At 41.3% G+C, this 22,053-nt stretch overlaps 1 protein-coding gene across 1 annotated transcript in view; it reads right to left on the reverse strand.

Moving 5' to 3' along the window:
• Positions 1 to 422: 422 nt before the first annotated feature.
• The window catches only part of LOC139920029 (glucocorticoid receptor), a 71,965-nt gene continuing 50,334 nt past the window's right edge, over positions 423 to 22,053 (reverse strand). The window contains exons 4-10 of the mRNA XM_078286463.1: positions 20,419 to 20,445; positions 13,903 to 14,019; positions 10,924 to 11,196; positions 7,828 to 7,972; positions 5,486 to 5,616; positions 1,643 to 1,800; positions 423 to 609 (exon numbers count right to left, since the gene is read on the reverse strand). Coding sequence (XP_078142589.1) covers positions 457 to 609; positions 1,643 to 1,800; positions 5,486 to 5,616; positions 7,828 to 7,972; positions 10,924 to 11,196; positions 13,903 to 14,019; positions 20,419 to 20,445 — 1,004 coding nt within the window. The 3' untranslated portion in view covers positions 423 to 456. The remainder of the gene's footprint in view (positions 610 to 1,642; positions 1,801 to 5,485; positions 5,617 to 7,827; positions 7,973 to 10,923; positions 11,197 to 13,902; positions 14,020 to 20,418; positions 20,446 to 22,053) is intronic.

Here is a 22,053-nt window from a genome sequence, read left to right on the forward strand (position 1 = left end):
TGGGGGGGCTTGGTGTCACTGAGAGAGGCTGTGGCCGAATGGAAAAATATGGATCGCCCAACGCAGCAGCAGAGTCACCCCGCCTGAGACATTCAGAGCCAACATTTGTCCCCTGGAGGCCAAATTCTGCTTGCTTGGCCAAGAGGGGGGGCTACAGGTCGGTGGTGGTGGAGGGGGAGTTTCAGATTGAGGCCAAAAGCTGGGGGCCAGGATTAGGCTGAATGGGGCAGGGTCGGGGGCGGGTGGAGGGGAGGGGGGGTGCAGGTATTGTGCTCCTTGATGAGGTCAAATGGCTGCAGCCGAGGAACAGAATGAGACTGAGGGTAGAAACGTTTTTTGTTTTGTTTTTTCGGGGGGGGGGGGGGGCAGAGAGGCGAAGGCTTACGGCTCGGGGGGGGGGCGAAAGCTTGGGGCAGGGGGGCGGGACTTAAGGCATCGTTTCACAGTTTAAGGCAGTCATTTCTGATGAAACAGCAGAGGCTTGACGCTCCCGTCTTTGAATTTTGGTATCTGGTTGGTGATGATCTCCGCCAGCATCTCGGGGAATTCCACACTGAGGGTTTTATTCACGAAGGTGTAGAAGCAGATCTGGAGAAGACCCTCCACCATCTGGAGGAGACACCCAGGCGGGCAGAGACACAGTCAGTGACACTTATAGACCCTTTATGTTGTTTTTTTGTTGAAATTAGCTATATACTTCTTTACTTGTGCATTAAAGAGATTGGAGGGAGATGGAGGAGAAGAAAAGTGCCTAAGAAAGCTGCGATCAGAGCAAAATACATTGAATACATTACTTTTCTTGCCAGAAAGCTTTAAAAAGTTTTTTATTTGTGATTCTCAAGTTCATTTTCATACAACTAGACAAATCAATAACCTTTACCTACCAATGTATGGTACATCTCGAGGACAGTACTCGTTAAAATACCGTGGAGTCCAATTATGGAATACAAACTTGTACTTATTGACTGATTCTTTGTCTTTGTCTATATACAAAATGAGACTCAAAAGTGCTTTGATGTCAAAAAAATGTTGTATTGAATAATCTTGATTTTTGTTTTTAACCTTTTTTGCCGTTATTTATAGCAGCCTATATTATTTTAATTTTTACAATGTGATTAGGCATGTAAAAGATATGCATGTTAATTGATATTTTATTTTGTATCGTTATTTTTTTAAAATTTAATTTATATATATATATTTTCTTTCTTTTAGGTGAGGTTTTTAGATAAGCCCGTAGTGGGTTTCTACCTCAACTGCACATGTAACTTTATTTCTATTTACTTTTTCTCTGTCTGACTTTTCTTTTAAAAAAAATGTGCAAATAAACTAAACTAAACTAAACTAAACTAAACTAATAAGATCTGAGATTGTAGAGTCTTCTGGGTTTTATGTGACTCAGCTGGTCTAGGGAGCAGCTTTAATGCACCTGAACCAATAACATATGGAAAAAATAGCCTGGCTGGTACAGAAAAGCCTTAAAAAAAAAAGCCATGACGCATCTCTAAAATGCTCTTGATACTTTTCAATTCATAACGTAGAGCAAATCCCATATAGAACATACAAGAGGAAAAACAGGTGTGTGTATCTCGGTGTGTGTGTGTGTGTGTGTGTGTGTGTGTGTGTGTGTGTGTGTTTTCCTCACCTCCTGCATTGAGTCCAGTAGCTTGGTTAGCTGGTAGAAGCGTTGCCAGTTCTGGCTGGAGTTCTCCTCTCTCTTGACGATGGCCTTCCCCAGCTCCTTGATGTACGTCATCCTGATCTCGTCAAACACCGCCTGGCTCTTCAGACCGTCTTTTGGTACTGCACACACACACACACACACACACACACACACACACACAAACACAGACAAAATAATTAACGTTAGCTGTCTTACACAGTTAGATTCAACCTTGTATCTGCAATGGAAGCCCTTAAACTCATCAGCGGATCCTTGGTGATGTCAGACAAACTAGTTAAAAAACCCTTATCAGGATCATGTGCTCCTAGTTTTTCATGATAAGGACCCTCAAAATAGATTCATATTAGACCATGGATGCCAGCTTGATTTTGTCCCAGGAACCCCCCATTTACAAGGATCATTGTTATAAGATATGATTTAATCCAGAAATCTATAACAGGGAGTTAACAGTGGAGGGAGTGAAAACGCTGTTAGAGATTATTTTATTGGGCTATCTTCAAGAGAATGAAATAACAGTAAAATTAAATTGTTCTTCTACCTCCTTACAATGCACCCAATGCAACCCATTTGTGAGTTAGGACACAGTTTGCTCTCCCATCTGGACACCTCCTAATGTAAATAGCTGGTGATGCACGCTTACACATCTGTTTCAACCTGTACCTATTATAGTCTATTTATACTCTGCTGCACACACACACACACACACACACAACACACACACACACACACACACACACACACACAGGTCGTAGGTATGGCTGCAATTCTAAACATGTTTCCGGAAACATAAATCTAACTGGACACTTTCACCTGCAAAACAAGAACAAGAAGAGTGTGTACCCTGGTGTGCACACAGACACACACATAGACAGACACACACAGACACACACACACACCCTAACCAGCAAGCTGAAGCCAATGGAAAATATGCAAAACCACAGGTAACATCAATGGCTGCTGCGGAGTGTGTTTCCTGTCTGATGAGGCGTAGGAGGAGCAGAGGGGTGGACGCAGACCGCACACAAATCAGAAACTTGGCATGTATATCATAAAGCATGAGAATTTTCACTGTAGCTGTCACTGCCTTCCATGCAAACCGTCTAAAACAACACCCGTGTGCAGTTGTCATAATGCCCAAGTCGGACGCCAAGGACTCCTCCCTCTGTGTCCCTCCTCCACCTGGGCCGGGCCCAGCAGCCTGGCCTCCGGCTCCGGGCCAGACCGCGCTCGCTGGACCAGAGATTATGCAAAGCCACACGGGGCAGGAGCGGGGTGAAATACTGTCCCATTTACATAATCAGATAAACGGGCGATACCGCAGTGCGAGCGCTAACTGGCCTCTGCGCTGTGCTTTTGCTGGTTTGGCTGGGAGACAGTGATTTCTGTAAAGAGTGAAACCAGATTTCCTTTTCAATCTGCCTTCTGCCCTTGGATTATTTAGTATGAAATAACTGAGAAAGTGTTATTTTGATTTAACACAGCTTTGGGTGTTATTGGAAGAGCAAGCCCAGTTTCTTGTGTTTTTATAATTATTCAAATTTTGTAGTGCAGATGTTGAATCCATTTGAAAATATAGTCTGGTTTCTGAAGTTAAGAAGTAGCTAATAAATCAAACTGTCCCCTAGGTGACTGTAATTTGTGCGTGTGTGTGTGTGTGTGTGTGTGCACGCGTACGTGTACGTGTACACACACACTTTAACACCTTTATTAAGCCAGCTCAAACCAAAGTTGTCCTGATAGTATTCTCTTCCCCGACAGGAACCAGCTGGAAATTGCTCCCAGGCATAAAAATACAACCCACTGCTCGGTATGGAAATGCCATTTCCTCTGCGTAACAATCAAATCACCCTTAAAGTGCATCCTTTCCTCAACCAGTAATCAGTAGATCAGAAGGAATAATGCTTTTGTGAATCCAATTTTCAATCACCAAAGCTGAAATAAACAGAAATGGGCAAAAAGTTGGATTTGGTAATGGTTTTTCGTGCTGTTTAGTGTTATTCTCGGGGCTTTAATGGTGATGATTACAGAGCTGGAATAGTAGCCCGCTGCTTCTGTAACTCTTTTCTTTTACAAGAGAGCAAGTGAGGGGTTACTTTTTCCTGACCAGTTAAAACTCCGCCCTCCAACGACCTTAACTGATTTGAGACAAGTCATGCAAGAAATCACTGGTCGCAAATCACCCTGTAAGTGCATCCTTTCCTCAACAATTCATTTGGAGTAAAACAGAAAGAATAATTCTCTGCTAAATCCAATCTTCAGTCGGCAAAACTGAAATTAACAAAATTGGGCAAGACGTTTGGTTTTGTAATGGCTTTTCATGCTTTTCAGGGCAATTTAAGATGGTGATAATTATATAGCAAGCCAAATGGCAAGCTGTCTTTTATTGTCCCTGAGCCTGAGACTGACTTGTTGCTGTTGTACTTATTTAACTTTTTGTTGAACAGTTTCAAACAAGCTTTGCAAGCAAATCTTTGGTTACAAGACACAGTGGGAGTAACAACTGCTTCCTGCTGATTGGAAAAGCCCCAGCTGTCCGCCAAGATTTGTGTTGTAATTTACTTTTGTTGTACCCACTACCCCTCAACCTGCCTCGTCTACTTCTATTTCAGTTTTCCTTCATTTCCCAGGATGCCTTTCAACAACAAACCCCCAGAGAACGGGCCTGGACTTGTTGCATCCAGCTGGGTTTTACGTGAAGGTGGAGAGAGAGATAACAACAGATAGACAGCAAGAGTTTCCAGTCGAGAAAAAGTGAAAGTCGCCCCTTACTCAAACACAACATGTCTTGTGTCTGTGTTGCATTCTGGTCTATAGACGCTACTGTCAGTGGAGAATTGCCATTTCTTCTCTTCTTCTGTGTGATTGTTGAACGTAAGTGCAAAATGGTGAGTAAAAAAAGCAAGACTGACACCAAAACTTGAAGTTTACCGTTAATATTTTAGATCAATGAAAACTTTCCTCCTATTAAATTTCACTGTAGCTGTGCTAGAAATATCTAGATGTGACGTCACACCCTATGTTTGGTCAGTTATCCACAAAAATAACAGAAATACGGCAGCAAACAACAAAATGAACCCAAAGTACATCGTCAAAAGCTGTTGTTTTTCTTTTAAACAATTTTAGGGTGGATTTTTCCTTTGAGGACACACTATATGAAACTATAACTCTTCATTGATTTTCTGCAGTACTCACACAACTCAAACAGCCACCCGGCACCACACACACAAGATAAAGTAATACTAAGTTTACAAATGCTGTTCCTAACTGCAGATCTAGACTCTCTGATACATCTATTTATAAATCTCTTTTTTTCTTCCAGCATCTCAGCAGTATGTACACAGAACACAGGATATAAGCTTTTAGTTGCTTTATCATTTCCTCATAATTCAACTACAGAGAAATATAATGATAGTTTTGATTGAGTGCATGTTTGGAGCAGCAGACTCCTCAATTATAGTGTAGTGTGGTGCAGCGAAAAATTTAGTTTATTGTACGTTATTGCATTGTTATTGTACAGGGGTTTCCAAACATTTTCAAGCAAAACTTGACTTTTGGAGCCATCCAGGCTACAAAGATTGGTTTTTACACTCATAATCTACTACCCACCTGTGATGTATTTAGACTACCTTACAATGCAAGGCTGAATATACTTGCAAAGGCTTTGGCAGCATAACATACTGTAGGAAACAGCACAAAAAAGTAATTTCCGGATCCATTTTAATCCCAGAATAATTGCGAGGCATAAAAGTTTGAAAAACGCCGCTGTGATTTGTCGCAGCGGCGTGTTTTGGCGTTTTCCATTACCTGTGCTGAGCAGCAGCAGGACCTTCATACACAGGTACTCATCATAGGACACCTGCAGTCTGACGAACTCATTAGAGATCTTCAGCATCTGCTCGCACTGGTCAGTCATGAAGGGCAGCTTCATACGCTCTCTGGAGGGAGGGAGGGAGGGAAGAGGAGAGGGAGGGAGAAAAGGAATTAGGAGAGATTGGGGGGGGGCAAGGAGGGAGTGAAGGAAGGGGGAGGAAGGGAACAAATGGAGAGGAAAGGAGTAGAAAGAGAGAGAGATAGAGGGAGAGAAGGGGGCAGGAAGCGAGAAATCAAGAGAGGAGGAGCAGGAGGGAGGGGAGGAAGAAGAGAGAGAGAGATAGAGACATGCTGATTAAACTGAAAACTCATTCACTCTTCCTGTTATTCAGTTCTCAATAAACAGCCGTGGCGGTGGAGTGCTACGGCCCAGCAGGAGCAGACCGGGCTGTGAAATCAGTCCTGATGGGCTTTCACACCTCACTTCCACCGACACACAGCCCACATTACTTTCTACCGCTAAAATCAATACAGCACTTTCTCCAGACAGCCTCGGGTTTCAGAGCCGTCTGTCCATTCCGTCAAACCGCAGCGCTATTGGCAGTGACCTCTTCACCTTTCATATCTATTTTTTCCCCCACTCCGAGGTTGCGTGCCCGTTGGGAACGACTCCTCACTGCACAGGACTCGTTTTCTCCTTATTTTCAACGGAGAGGATGTTTCTGTCCTGTCAGCGCTGAGAGTTCAGCGTGGTTTTTTTTTATTTTTTATTTTTTTATACTCAAACTTGACAAAAGAGCGCCACGCTTCACACAACTTTTCAATAGTCACTTAAGAACAAGAGCAATGCCCAGCGCCTCCCCAAAGCATCTACTGGCTAAAAGGAAACGCCTGTTGTGGGACACCAAAGTATTGAGTTGGTTTGACGAGTAAAAACAGACGAAGACGGATGAGATAAAACAGCAGTATCATTTCTCTCTGATGGTGGGATGTTGGGTTGGTATTTAAAATGTGTGTTCAAATAGCTGGGAACCGCACTAATGCCTAGTTCATGACGGATGAGCCTCTGCCTCCTCCAGCTCACTCTGGGGACTCTGCTTAAAACGCCTGCGGTAAGGAGCAATGCTTTTCAGCACGATCAATTTCTACAGCCGGTGGTTCCTGGTGTAATGAGGCTTTCTAATGAAGGTGCTGGAGTCGTACCTGAGCCATCCGTCTAGTAGCGTACACGCACTGATAGCTATTTACTGCAGGTTTGGTATGTTACCGATGCATTCTGCTCTGTCTGTGTGAATAATGTCCCGTCCTGGTTGTGCTTTGTTCTGTGTATTACATCGGGATTTTTCCCCACTGTGGGCTCAATAAAGCACTACTACTACCACAGCGACTACTATTACAACTACTAATGCTCTTGTTACCGTTTATCATCCCAACACCGAAAAACAAACCACTAGTTTTAGTAGCTTATGGGACACATGGCCACAAAGTAGATAGAGCATCGGTGTACAGTTGATGAAAGGTTGCGCTCTTCTCAGTGTTTACTGTACCATGATATTTGTAATACCTTGACTCCAGATCAAGACAATTTTTTTTAAAAGTTTTTTTTACGTAAAAAAGCTAGTACTGTCGCTCATGTGTGGTTAAGTGAATTGCTGTCTTTACTTTTCAGTTTGAACATGTGTAACACCAACATTCTTCCTGATTTCGGAGTTACAGTATGTTACAGTACTATTTTTTTTTATATATTGTCAGAATCTGCTTTGTTCATGTTCGTTTATGTCCTAAAAGTGTGATTTTGAGACCTATTTTGCCATTTAATGGCAGTGAATGGAGAGAGAAAAAAACACAATTCTCCAATCGCCTCTACTGGAGCAACAGATAACAGAGAATCGCCAATTTTGGGGTTATATCATGGCCAGGAAGCTACACAACCCAAGGTACTAACAAAGGTCAACATCACTTTAACCAGGTGGAGAGGTGGAAGGTGGGTCAGGCCAGAAATCATTTTAACCCCCTTTTGAAGACAATGACACAAGTGACAAATAAAGTGAATCTCTACATCATCTTAACACACAAACTGAAGCCACATCAAAACTTGCCAAATTCATAATATCGGTGCTCTGCGTTTAGGCAGCTTATGATAAAATATATGACTTCTACTCTTCTTGTCTAGCTTAGTCATGAATAGATGGATGAGTGACTGTGCAAGCCAAGTGATGAAGTGAGACTGATATAATAAAACGAAGAAACGCTACACAAACCCATTGACTAAATGTCGGCCTAAATAGAAGAAAGAAAGAATACATATAGAGCAGCCGGTAGGCTGTGGTACGTACTCGTTGATGACGAGGTCGGGGGCGAAGCAGAGCATGCTGCCGTTACACTGCTCATAGGACCGCCAGCCCAGACTGAAGGACATCAGGAAGAGCCAGGAGCACTGCAGCAGCGTCATCTGGTCATCCAGGTGCAGGTTACGGAAGCCTGAGAAGGTCAGATTAGGTACGTTCACACACACACACACACACACACACACACACACACACACACAAAGCCAGACAGACAGGAATGGGTGAGCAGACGGACATAAAACATACATAGAAACAAGCACATAGACAGGCAGACACACACACACACACACACACACACACACACACAACTAAACGTAATTAAAATGACCAGCTAATAACATGAAACCAAAAAAACCCCTGAATTATTACATTTGAAAATATATTAGATTATTCTTAAAAGATTATTAGTCAAAGTCATAAATAGTTTCATGATTCTATGACAGCTGCACATTTTCTTTCTGTCAGAATGCTGAGATTAAGCCTTTTTATGGAGCTCGGTTGACTTATGAGGGTCACTGCATATTATGTAGCATGTGAAACTATTTCCATTCTTTAAATATTTTTAAACTGCTGAACTTAAGTTCAGAGAGATGCGTGCAGCAAGCTTGGCTGGGTAAGAGGAATGCTAATGAACAAAAGTAAAAATGAGAAAGTAATAAGCACTCAATCCATATTCCATTATTAACACATAATTATCAAGCCAGCTTACACAAAGCAGACTAACAGGACAAAAAAAAAAAAAAAAAGGATCTAGTTAAGTCGATGTTCAAATTGGACTTAAATTGCAGTTCAATCGTTTCCACTTTGCTGAGACTTCAAGAGTGGAAGTGCACATAAAACGTCCTTTCACATTATATTTGTTTTAAACCATGACTCCGTTATGTAAGACCCTCCCTAAGAGCCTCCCTTCACTATCTCCTTGGCAAGCTGCCAGCTATGAACAATGCACACACTACAAGATTTTGATCAGATTTGTCTCTCATAATACTGTCACAAGCACAAAGTTTGAAAATCAGGGTAAAAGGCTAATGTCATTGTTTTGCCGGGAGCTTTTCTCAGAGAAACCCAATCTTAAAGCGCTGGTGTGAACAACAGCAACGATTAGTGCGAGAAGTCGTGTAGTGTTGGCCCACCTCAGAGGAGAAATGAGGGCACACAGGCTCCGGGCGAATACTTGGGGCGATTACCACATCATGTGCCTCCTTTCTCATGATTAGAAACTAGTATGGGTGGTTCAAATTCCAAACTCTTTTGTTTCCATATCCGCGGAAAGGATATTAGGTAGCCTACAGACCCAGCAATTACCTTTTCACTTGGGACTTCAACACATGGATTTAAGCCATTTAACACAATTGTAAGAAACAAGTATATCCCTTATTTGAAGAAATCCTGTACTGTGAACTGTCCACTACTTTTGAAATAATGCAATTCAAATGATTTGGCTCAGAATTCACTACATCACACACAGGAAACCTATCTATTCCAGTTTTGATTTTTGCATGTAGTTCTATTCCCATGTGATTGATAACATTAGTATGTTGTGATTAGTACCAGGGATAACATGACAAGTTTTCAGGGAAACATTTTACGATTAACATAATTCCCCAGAAGCAATACTTTTCAGTATAATAGACATTTTGTGTACCTTTGAGAACAAAACCATTCTATCAAAGTAATATTTCACATAGTAGAACATTTTAATTTGGTAGCACCAATGCCCTCAAATGAGTTCATGTGCAATCTGACACCAGTACTATAACACTGCAGGTGCTGTATAATGGAATTGAGACATTATACAGACAGTAAATGAGTCACTGACTTGCTTCGATTTTGAAAACCTAGTCCAAAAAGTCGCATCTTCAACACATATGAACTATGGCAATGTGATAGTGTCGTATGCAATAATCCAAAATAGGCTCTCTCTCGCAACTATTTCTAAGTCAATGACACTGATAATAAATCCACTGACTTGATTATCTGTCAGATGAAGAAGGGCAATTGCTGCTCATTGTAAGAAAATTAGCTTGAAAAAGAAAATGCTTTTCATTAGATTAGAGGAATATCACTTCATTTGCACAGCTAAAAAGACATTAACCTTGGTCGTGACCTGACAAGATTTCAAGTACTTTGGAAAGGCTGGGTTTCTAAAGTGAATTGTTCCTGTATCAGCCGCAATTATCCTCCTCTTCAGTCTGTAACTACAGATTAAGCCATTATAGAAGTTGCGCTTTTTATTCCATGCTTGCTGAACTACTTTTGTGCATTGCCAAGAGGAATCATTTGCAAAATTAAAGTTTTGCTCTCTTTGTTGCAGTGTGAAGTTACAAAGAAGCTGGTGACTAGTTGGCTGAGAGGTAGTTTTGTTTTACAGTATACAGATTAGATTTTACTGTGTAACATTGCAGCATAAAGGCATACAGAGGGACTTCTATAATGGCCACCACTGGACAGATTAAGATAGTCCATTGACCAATTCTCCAAATGTGACTCACTTCACTTGCTACATACCAGAAAACTTCAAAGAACACACTGACATGAATTGGATTATGGTTAGTTACATTTCTTCACCAGACACTTGTCAAATATTTGACATTGTTTCGCTAGTTAACTTCTGGCTAGCAATATACTTGACTTTCAGTGAGGAATGCTACCAACGCTGACAAGCCAATGTTAGGGAAACTGAAGGGCAAAAGTAGAAACCATTTTTGCATTACGTAGCATGTGTCTGATGAAGAAAAATAAAGTAAAATTGCAAATGTTAAGGTTTTCCTTTAACCAAATTGTCCCTCATTAGCAAGCGGTGACTTAAACCTCCTTATTATGGATCTCTAAAGCAAAGAAACTGTCCCTTGTTTTACCTAAAAGTGATTTACCTTGCTTGACCAGCTGCATGCGCCAAAACTGGCAAACATGGGTGTCCTATTTACCCATCGGTGACTTGGCCCACTTCACTACATATGCTTTAGGTCTCAATTACAAACCGGACAAACCTTTTCCCTGTCCGTGATGTGCCTTGCTTGGCCAGTTGTACGCATCTAAACCAAACCAAAGATGCTGAACAAACGTTAAAGAGCGTGTCTTTACCTGGCAGCGACTTGGCCCACTTCACTGCGGAGATGACCTGCTGTCCGCCCAGCCTGTTGAGAGTGGTCATGAGTCGCGACGAGGTGTCGGGCAGCGTGCTGTCGTAGCCCGAGTAGATGATCTCCGGCTCGATGGCCTTGAGCAGAGACAGCATGGTGGGCACCAGCTGCGGCATGGACTTGGGGATGACCGGGAGAGGCATGCTGCCGCCGGGCTCCGACGGCGCGGACGACTGCTGCACTTTCATCTTGATCAGCTTCTTGTTTTTCCTCGCTGGTGGGACGGGACAGAGGGAAGGAGAGGGACGTGAAACAAGAGCCTAACCCTCCTATCCAGAGCATATTCTATGTACAGCAGCTGAAAAAGCTTAAAGACCCCATGAAATGGCATTTTGACTCCCTTGATTTGATATATTTCCTGTTGAAACAGGATGTCGGGGCGGGGCATAATACAGTGAGGGATCATTCAAAAGTCTAAACCAATGGAATATGAGTCAGGGAGAGAAAGGCAATTTTATTTGATGGGAGGGGTGCGGAGGGGCGGGACTGTTCAAAAATCTGATGGTTTTATTGGTTAGAAATTTATATTTACGTCACCATGTTTTCCAAGAAGTAAAAGTAATGGGAGTTCAATTCATGGGGACTTTAAAACAGTCAAAACAGCAGCGCCCAGACAGTGTAAGTAAAAACGATCTATTCCTTTTTACCTAAAATATTCATGTATCATCAATAACACAGGTGCAAAGTAAAAGATCCAAGTAGAAAACAGTTCACAGAGATTAGATTAATACGTGGATACACTTAGAGCAACATTTTAACGCTGGTGTGAAAATCAAAAGGGGCAGACCTGTGATTAAAACAACTGGATGAATTTATTAATCAGTGAATTACTTGATTAGTAATAAACAGGAGAAGAAAGGCAACAACAAGACTGAAATGAATGTCACGCATTTTGCACCCAGTTTGCACCCCATGAACTCAAAGCACCAGAGTATCGCCAGAACACAACAGCCTGGTTTGTATCCAGCATTAAGCAATCGAGTCTTTAGTTTTCTATGAAGCAGTATGACACCGAGCAAAGATTTCACAACATTTTTATTTTTTATTTTTTTTTGGTGCGTTCTTTAGAAAAGAACACATTTGTGTAAAAACAGCAACGACAACAGCATATATCCTGTTTTACCCTGTACGGATTCTCTGGGCATCTTTTCAACATTTTCTGTGGCTAAATGTGCAAAACATGTCAGGGGTTGAGAGGTTACCATGAAAAAACATGTTTTTTCCCTACTCTCTACCTTTTTAATTTCCTCTCCTGGCGTTTCTATGGCAACTAAGAGCCTTTCTGGTGGGAGTCTGGGGTAGTTTGTCTGCTGATGCACTGACGTCCATCAAATCACTCTCTTCCACACACACTCGCGCACACACACACACACACACACACAGAGTGCAGAAACTACTCTCGCTCACACCTCTCTCTCTCTCTCTGACACACACTCTCACACACACACACACACACACACACACACACACACACACAGCACTGTTTCTATCTCTGATCTCACTCAACACACTGATTTGTACAAACCAATCATTGCAATTTCATGGCCCAAAGGGAGCATCAGGTGAATGAACACAAGGACCTGTCCACAAAAAACACCAAGGCCTTCAGCAGCCAGAGTGCTTCACCTGTTGCAGCCTGTGTCCATTCACTTTTACCTCGACACACACTTCACTGTCGATCGTGCACTCTGTCCAGACCTTGCTGGTTTGTCTTGTTACCTGATCCAAGGCTGTGGACTTGGACTTGGCACTGGATTGTGTATGAATGTATGTGCGTGTGAGCGCGTGAGTGTATGTCTCACTCTCTCTCTCTCTCTCTCTCTCTCTCTCATTCCATCTGTCACGCATACCCATACACGTGTACAGAACACCACACACACACGCAAATGTATACACACACATACACACTCACATGCAAACACGCACGTACACACACTGATGAGTGACTGATTGCTGTTGATCTACTAATCTCGCTTAGCCAGCAGAAGAATGGTCTGGCAGAACCCATTTTTGAGCTTGGATAGTGCAAAAAAAAACAAAAAAAAACAGTTGGGGTTGATTGATTACCAAGCAACCAATCACCATCATCCTGGGCGGCGCTGAGCCCATGACACGGAGACGGTGACTTCCAATATAGTGTCAGGGAGAGAAATGCTGTTGTGGAACTAGCATGCACACCTGAGAAGAGTCCTGACCTGCACTGATGGTAGTGTGCAGGCAAGTCAGCAATGGAGATAAACTCCTGCTGAGAAAGTAGAAGTTTGTCGCCTCTGTGGCATCAGTTTTACTGACGCAGGAAACAAACACAATCTATTTCCATCATAAACCTGTTAGCGTTCTTCTGTTAATGTTCTGCTGTTAGCTGGACGGCTAGCTTTGTTGTTGTTGTTGTTGTTGTTGTTGTTGTTGTTGTTGTTGTTGCGCGTTGTAGGAGGATTTTGAAAGGGGTAACACAGCACAGAGTGGCAAGGCAGAGAATCAGCCAAAATTCGCAGGAGCCAATAGTAGGATTATTAGTAGAACTAGTTTGGAACACAAGGTTAAGGAGGAGGAAGCTTTACGTTAAGCTGATACTAACACCAACTTCAGGAGCCAGGAGGCACTGATGACTTGATCTGAGATTGGGCATGTCATCGAGCTAATCAAGTGGGAATAAGAGTTTCAATGTGATGGCTGGCAGTGTCTCACAACATTAGTTGGAATCCAGTATATAATGGCTGCAGACGTGGTTTACTATTAATTGAAGTCCTTTAATTTGTTTGAATCCCCATCAATTGCCCATCTTCCTTCAACTGCCTTGAGTGGAAGATGGGCAACTCATTTGATTCCATTACGCCAGACGAGATCAACCAATACTTCAAAAATAATTCACATCTCAAATAGTGATTTGACACCAGGTTGAATCGGTGCCACTGTTTACCTTCCAGGTTCATTCCGGCTTGAAGACATTTCCTGAAGCGGCAGGCCGGACAGTTCTTCCTGCGGATCTTATCAATGATGCAGTCGTTTCTCCCTGCACACAGGTAGTTGTGCTGTCCTGTAGGGAGGAGAGGATGAAGGAGAAGAAAAGGGAGAGTTATTAGCAAGCTAAGAAGGTTTGAGAAGGATTAGCCTGAGCAGTATGTATTGTGACCACAGTAACCACCTGTTGATTCCAAGGTAAACCTGGAAAACCTCTAACATCCTTCTAGTGTTGATACCTCCACTTCCTGAAGCCTGCACATATTTTATCATAGAGTACTTACTCTTACTGTAAAGCATACAGAATAGCTTACATGTCATTTGGGGAATAGTTTGCGTGTAATTTGGAGAAAACTGAGTTGCACTGTGGCATTGCACACAAATACTAACATGAGGATGTGTCAGTTTCTCAAAAACCAACAAACAAAAAAAAAAAAGTTGTTTCCATGTCTTAAGAGAGGGCTTGATTAGTGATCAGTCGGATAAGCAGCTAAAAATCCTTCATCTTAAAACCACTTGCAAGATCTATCACATGTCATGTAAACTGCCAGTTAAGGTGAATAACAGTGTAGCCTAGGCTGCAGTGCAACATTACAGTGTCCTGCTTTTAGTGCTGTGGCTATACTAGGCTTAATCACTGAGGAGAAAAAGGCAGCTCTTGTATGAGGGAGCCTGAGGAGAGTCATATGAATCTAATCTTTCCTGCATCAACACATCCTTTTGAGTTCAGTCTCAGACATTATCAGCCTAATAGACAGAATTAATAAGGGGAAGTCCTGTAATGTCATGCCAAGCAGGCCAGCAAACTGTCATTAAATCATCTCACACGCTCTTTTTTTGTTCTGAAAGGCTCCGAAAGGTCACCTGAAAGTTCAACTATGACAAAGCATTATTCTATGTAATAAAGTCATGCCATGATGCCATGATTAACCAGAATCTCCTCTCATGTGCCAGATGAGTCACCACCTAACCGGCCAAAGTACCTTATATCTGATGCTCTGATCATGCAATGCAGTGGAAAACAGCACAAAGGCAGCGATTGAGAAAGCGATTACCATAAATCACCATCGTCATGGCAAATTATTTCTATTGGTTTCACCACATCCTTCAGTTACTGTTACTGCTCCCATCAGGCTGATGCTACTGGCCTCGGACTGCTTTAAATTCAGTGAGTAGGTAGAACTGAAAAATCCCAATTTGATAATGCAATGCACCGCTTTGAAAATTAGTTGGGTTTTTTTGCAGACCAAAAATTATGAAATTGAATCTGTTATTAAATTAGTTTCAGCCCAAATTACAGTAGCCCTCCTCATATTACACATAATCTAGATCCATGATGCCAGTTTAGGCTACTTTGCATATACTTTCCCCATCCAACTCATAAAAACCTCAAATTTTAAACATTGCAGATGTATCACTCATTGTCTTACACCTTTGACAATAGGGTAATAATATTAATATTGTAAGTCACTCTGGATAAGAGTATGGATGCACCAATCAGGTTTTCTGGGGCCGATTCAGATTGCCGATTTTTTAACAGTGTGATCGACCGATCACCGACCCAATAGCCAATTTAAATGATACATTTTACCAAGACTTTCTACTAACAATGGCAAATCATGTAAAAGTGCACAGCAAGTATGAACAGTAAAATTCGAATATACCACTGTGTTTAACAAATTGTTCTTATGGCTGCATGACATATCATGGCCATCCATCACAGGTTAGGGTTATCCAAACATAGTGATTATTGTTATTGTGTGCTTGATGGCAGGTGCTTACTCACCTATTGCCGCTGGTGGCACATGAAAGGTTTTTCATTGCAGCAGCATAGGCTCTGCCTTCTGTCCAATATGTTAAACTGGTTCTAATCTATGATCATAGGCTATGAAATTCAAAACTCGGCAGAAATGAACTGTCATTGCCAGATGGACAACATGCCAACGCCACCAACGTTCTGCTGACTGCCTCAAATAGGCTTTTTACGTCATACGTTTGACCGCTTTCCTGATCCTGCGATTTCAACTTTTTGATCGGACAGTTGAGACAGAGATCGGCTGATCACTGATGACGTATTTAAAACATTTAGCAGCCGAGTATGATCGGTAGCCACTCGATTGGTGCACCCCTACATAAGAGCATCAGCTAAATGCTTAAAATGTGAATGTAACACAGTCTATCTCAGGAACGATCAATTTGTAGAGCTTTTCAAACTTTCGCATGATTTTTTGTGTTTTCCCATACATGTAAAGTGGAATAGACCATTGCTCTACAGCTACTAAACCCTTGATACTTCCATCAGGTCTACATCCTTCTGCCTACTGTCCAGGCCTACTGTTCTACCTCAGTTTGGAGTCACTCCCCATCTTTTTTCATAGACACAAAATACATTTCTTCAGGTCACACCATGCCCTCATCCTCTCCTAAACCTACTCCTCTACCTGCACTTACAGTACACTTGATCCAAGTTGCCACTTACTTCTAACCATTTATAGGTCTTCGCATTTTATTTTAAGTTATTTCCAATTACCGGATTCCATATAGTCACTATGAACCAGAGCACCAGCCTCTTCTGGATGACTGGATGACTAAATTATAATATACTCTTCCCACCATCAATTAGATATGAGGAGATAAAGTGGAAGGCTAGCTCATTAGCCACCTCTGGTATAATAGCACTACCCATTATAGAGCAGATCCCCATAGCTTTTACATTGCCAGGACTGGCATAAGCAGCTGATGCCATAAATGAGCATATGGATTTATAACCCTGAGACTGTTTCATGTGCAGTCTTTCCATGTAGGTTGTTCTTACAACTTGGCATCAACATTTAGAATGTAATGCTAAGAGAATCACACTAGACATAATGTTGACTTCATCTCCCTATACTCCTACATCAAACCTTAATTTAGCCTACATACACACTGAGAGGATCCTGCTTGACTGTAAAATGAAAATGACAGTGGCTGAGAAAGGCCCTCTTAACTATCACACAGTGAATAGAGCCTCCACAAAATGTCCTTTGGGACCATAAAACACTGTTATCTCTGATCTTTGAAATATCACAGGCCTGTGGGATTCACTGTGTTTGATGCAGCTTTTTGAACTAAAGGGCATTCAATTATACTGTTGGTGCCTTAAAATGCCAAAATAACACTGTGCAATATGTTTTCCTATATCACTACTGTACATCCTACAGGAGGGGTGGACAGAATAGCAGAGACACTGAACAATATATGAATATCAAGTGCCTAATAAAGACTAAGGCCAGCCTTTGCCTTTAGAGCGGCCTCAATCCTGCTGGCAATGGTGTCATACCAATCCTGAACTATGTGTTATGCGGTGTGTCGAGGGTCATTATCATCTCATGTGTTTGCACCATATCATGCATGTAGTTCTAGGCGATTATACAACCATGCAGAGCAATCATCAGACCTAATGACTCCCACGAGATTGCCCATACATTCCAGATCCACCACCATGCTTAATAGATAATAGTTAGTAGCAGGCATTGTGTGTTGAAGGCGTCTGGTGGCTTTCTCCAGACATAAAGCCGTCCAGATATACAGTAGGACACTATATTACGTTTTTCTGTTCCAGGTTGTGTGCTCCTTACACCAGGTTATGCGTCTTTGTGCATTGGCCTTGGATACGAGCGGTTTCTGAACGGCAGCCCTGACATAAATGCCAGCCACAGGTTTTGTTGAGACCGTGTCACAGGTGCTTGTTCACTTCTGTGTAATTTTAGAAGCCATAGTTTTGTGATGATAAGAAACGATTCTTGTGTCCATCTATGTCTGTCGGTGAGCTTTGACTTGCAACCGCCGTTTCCCTTTGCTGATGTAGTTTGTCCATAATTTTCAGTTTTGCAGCTTTTGTGACCGATGCACCTAAAATTTGGGCACCAACTATTTGACACTATAGTTGCCTCATGTTGCTTAGAAAACATAAAAGTGCCAATTAGTGGCTTTTAAAGCTGACATATACTGCCAATTTTCATTCAACTTAATATGTCTCGCCTATGTAGCTGCCTTTGTAATTGTGATTTAGTTGGTTCATATTTAAAGTCCTTATTGATGTGGTGTTTCTGTTATTTCTGTATGTTTTCCCACACTTTATGTACCAAAACAAGGGAGTGAATACTAACACACCCATAAAACCTATAAAAGCCACACTAAACACTGTATAGTATGGTGTAATATAATTGTAAAAAGCAATATTATTAGTTACTTAATGCTCAGATCACATGCATACACATGGGACCAGTGATTAATGAGCTTCGGGGGGTTTTGTCACATTATGCCTACCATTTAGTCTACTATTCATGATGACAGAGAAGACTGGTGTATGTACCACTTACCAACTGTTAAACAGCTGCTTTAAAAACATGAACGTTTAAGAATACTAATACTCAAGCCTGCCTTAAAGTTTCAGTACTCAGTTTTAGATTGATAGAGAGGTTTATAGTTGCACATTTAGGCAGGCAAAACAGCCAAAACATGTCTTGATTCCTATATAATTATTATTATTATTATCATTATTATTGTATTACTCTACAAATTTGCCAAAATCACAGGCAGAATCAGTTTATGCACTGGCAACTACTGTATTATTCCACATAGAGCCTGGAAATTAATCTGTGGGGCCCATTTATGGGGTGCGACAACAAGATAGCGGCCTGGGGGCTGCCAGTTGCAGCCATCACTGCTATCAAAGGAAGCCATAGCAAACAACAGCGTAAACAGCCATCTGTGGCATCAAAAGTGCCAGCTGAATCCCACTGATATCCTCTCTCTCTAATCCTGGCCTGATCTGCTAACGAGGGCCTGGCAGCGCCCGCCAGCACCGGCTGGCGAGGCTTCAGGTGTGCTGCTGCTGGGTTCCTGTCTAACACTAGCATGAGTTCTGCATTGCTCAATCCTGATTTTCTGACTTATCTGTGGTCAAAGGTCTCTACCTAGTACTATTATAGGTCCTGGAGATCACACTGTTGGCTATCACTTGCATGATTTCTGTAGTATGACAGCTGAAATGAAATAGTTAGCTATATTACAGTACTGGAATGAGCTGCTGCTGGTCATGAGCTATCAGCGGCAGGACTCCTGTAGAGTTGCTTCAGGGCAATGCTAGTATTCTCACAGTATCATATGGTCATAACAATATGACCATATGATACTGTGGCACCTCTGCCACTATTTGTTTGTGTTACAACTAGCAAGTCTAGACTTAGCCCTCCCAAGCTCTGTGTGGTGATGGGTAGCAGAGGTGAACGTATTTTCTGTAGTGTTGATTTAGCAACAGCTAACACAGCAGGTGTCATGCTCTCTGCAGCGCGGCTGCATGCAATGTTTTGGACAATCACATAGGTGAGAGGAATTTTTTTTTTTTTTTTTCTCCCACATGGTGTCCTATATACGGTTCTGACAAATCGTGTTGCTGGTCCACATCAAGCTTCAATCTGAATTGGTTAGTTATCGGTCCAAGGTCACAATAAGACTGCATTAAGAAGAACATTCTGTAGAAAATCACTTCTTGGTTTACTAGTATTAAAAAATATTTGTAAGTAATTATAAATTGAAATAAAAATGTTCAGCTCTCCATTTAGCTGTCCCTCTGGGATTTTATTTTTCTCAAACCTCACAAGTATTTCAAGGGCTTGCAACTATGACAAATCTTCAGTTTTAAACGATACAAGCCATTAAATCATTTAAATAAACAGGTCTCTTTATTGCAGACAGTCAAAGCACTTTGCCATTTTCCCCAATCCTCACATTTTTTTCTGCCAGTAATCACAGAAAAACATTGCAAATTACTTTGCAATTTTAGTTATTTATTTTTGCAGAAGAACATAAAACCAAACAGATTTTTGTTTCAATAACTTACAGAAGTCTGAAATCCTAGAGGAACTGATTTGAGCTACTTTCTGTGATATCCCGAAGCTGAGAAAAATGTTAGGTAGTTGACCTGGAAAAAACGGACCAGGATTGGTTGGAAGGCACCTGGTCATAGCCTCACTACATTTATCAGTAGAAAGAGTAACACACAGACACAAACAGTACATGAATGCATAAAGAAAACCCAGCACAAGCAAATAACGTGAAGAGGTGATTTTTAACTTTAGATCACAGCAGGTTAATGTGGATCAGGTGCAAAAGAAAAGGCCTGATTAGAAACAGGGTGTGGTTATTATTGGATTTACCGCCTGAAATGACAGGTGATGGTGAGGAGGAACATTCCAAGCAAGAATTGAAGAACACAAAATCATTGAAAGGCAATTTACATTGATTTGAATTACCAAATCAGAATCATATGCATGCATTAACAAATAGATCGCAGGAGAGGCTATATGTGTCTAGGTAGATTGGTCATATTTCAGTGCTGAAAGAATATAAGGACATGGGGTAAAGCAGAAGCGAAGGAATTACCATCATCATCATTATTATTATTATTGTTATTAAAGGTGCATTTATTTACCATCTGTGTTTTGTCGTGCTCTCCATCCTTCACCATAGAGACAACGACCGGAGAATGGAGAGGGGGAGAAAAACAAAAATAACAGATATAACTCTCAGCTCTATTCAAAATGAAACTTACTTAACACTTTAATTTGAGCGCTTATGTGGTCATTTACACCAGCACAACACAATAATAAAGTTGATACACTAGATAATAGGCCTATATGACAGAATCAGAGAACAATCATAGAACAACTCAAGTGTTAATATCTGTTATTTTTGTATTCAAATTCAGGGCCAAGTTTTATGATACTAACTAAACTAATATTATTTGCACATAATTACAATAATAGCCATAAACGCTAACCATACTGTGTACACAAGACCACAGAGTGTCTTCAGATGTCTATTCATTAAATTGATATTCTTCCATCAGACGCCAGCCATGTTTCAGCCATAAAATGTTGCACAAATCCAGGAATCCCTTAGAGAACACTTCATCACCTCACCTTGACAATAATGATTTTAATAATAATTTTAGTGACTGAGTGTAATGATTTCATTAGCTGCTCTGGGTATAGGTATAGGGGAAGGAAAGAGAGAGATAGTGAACATGAAAACAGAGAAAAGGACATCTACTGCCTGCTAACTGGGACATACATTTAAGTGACTAGTGTGGTTCAGCTCTGTTCATACAGTTCTGGCAGTTTTGGGTCAGTAACAAAATGAGAGTGGTTGATCAAATCTGCAAAATATGTTGAAGTTATAACTTAGGCATGTCAGTGATTTAATTTAATAGTAGAAAGTATAGTAATCCAATTACAGTAACATGCTTTCCAGAAAGCCTGCTAAAACTTGATAATGACATGCTTGCGTCACTTTTTATTTTCATTACTAAACTTGTTAGCTATTTAGCTTGCTAAGCTAGGCTATAGGCTATGAAGGCTATGAAGTGGGGCAGCAGGAACTCTTTTGTAGTTGGGAAAGGCAGACTTCCGATAAAATAAATATACATTAATGTTTACAATTGAAATCACTAAATTTTAGGTTCTGCTTTTTGAAAATAGCTATACTTTTTGGTTAGTCAGCTAACCTGCTAGCGATCCTGGCTAAGCTAACATGAATGTTGGTCTCCTTTTCTCTTCCAGCTGACCTGCTGGGCAAGGATAAAACTCTTGTTATAGTTTTTGTCAGGCCACCTAAAATACTGCCTGCTTCCATTTTAATGTTTTTAATAATTTCGGTATTTGGGTCAGTTGCAGCTGATCATTTTGTCTGTGTGACACCAAGCTGCATGAGTTTGCATCAGCTCTCAAAATGTGTCAGAGGGGTGTGGGTCCAAATAAAGCTGACCAGCACGTCACTAATAGTAGGTAAGACGCTAGTTAAGTTTCTAGTGACGAAAACTGGAGGGGCTTGTCAGATCTGAGGCCAGCTACCTGGCAATCTACTACTGCTCTCTGTTTCTGTTCAGGAATCTCTCACACCTTTAACACTTACTGCAGAACAGAGAGAGAGAGAGAGAGGAAAAGAGACAGAGGGGAAATAGATAGAAACAGCTAGAGGCAGGGAAGAACAGAGAGAGATGGAATGCATGGAGACCTTCAAAACTAATCACTTGTTGTTTGTCAGATGCACTCCTGCTCCTCCCATC

Source organism: Centroberyx gerrardi, chromosome 11, assembly GCF_048128805.1.
Source record: "Centroberyx gerrardi isolate f3 chromosome 11, fCenGer3.hap1.cur.20231027, whole genome shotgun sequence".
NCBI classification, from domain to species: Eukaryota; Metazoa; Chordata; class Actinopteri; order Beryciformes; family Berycidae; genus Centroberyx; species Centroberyx gerrardi.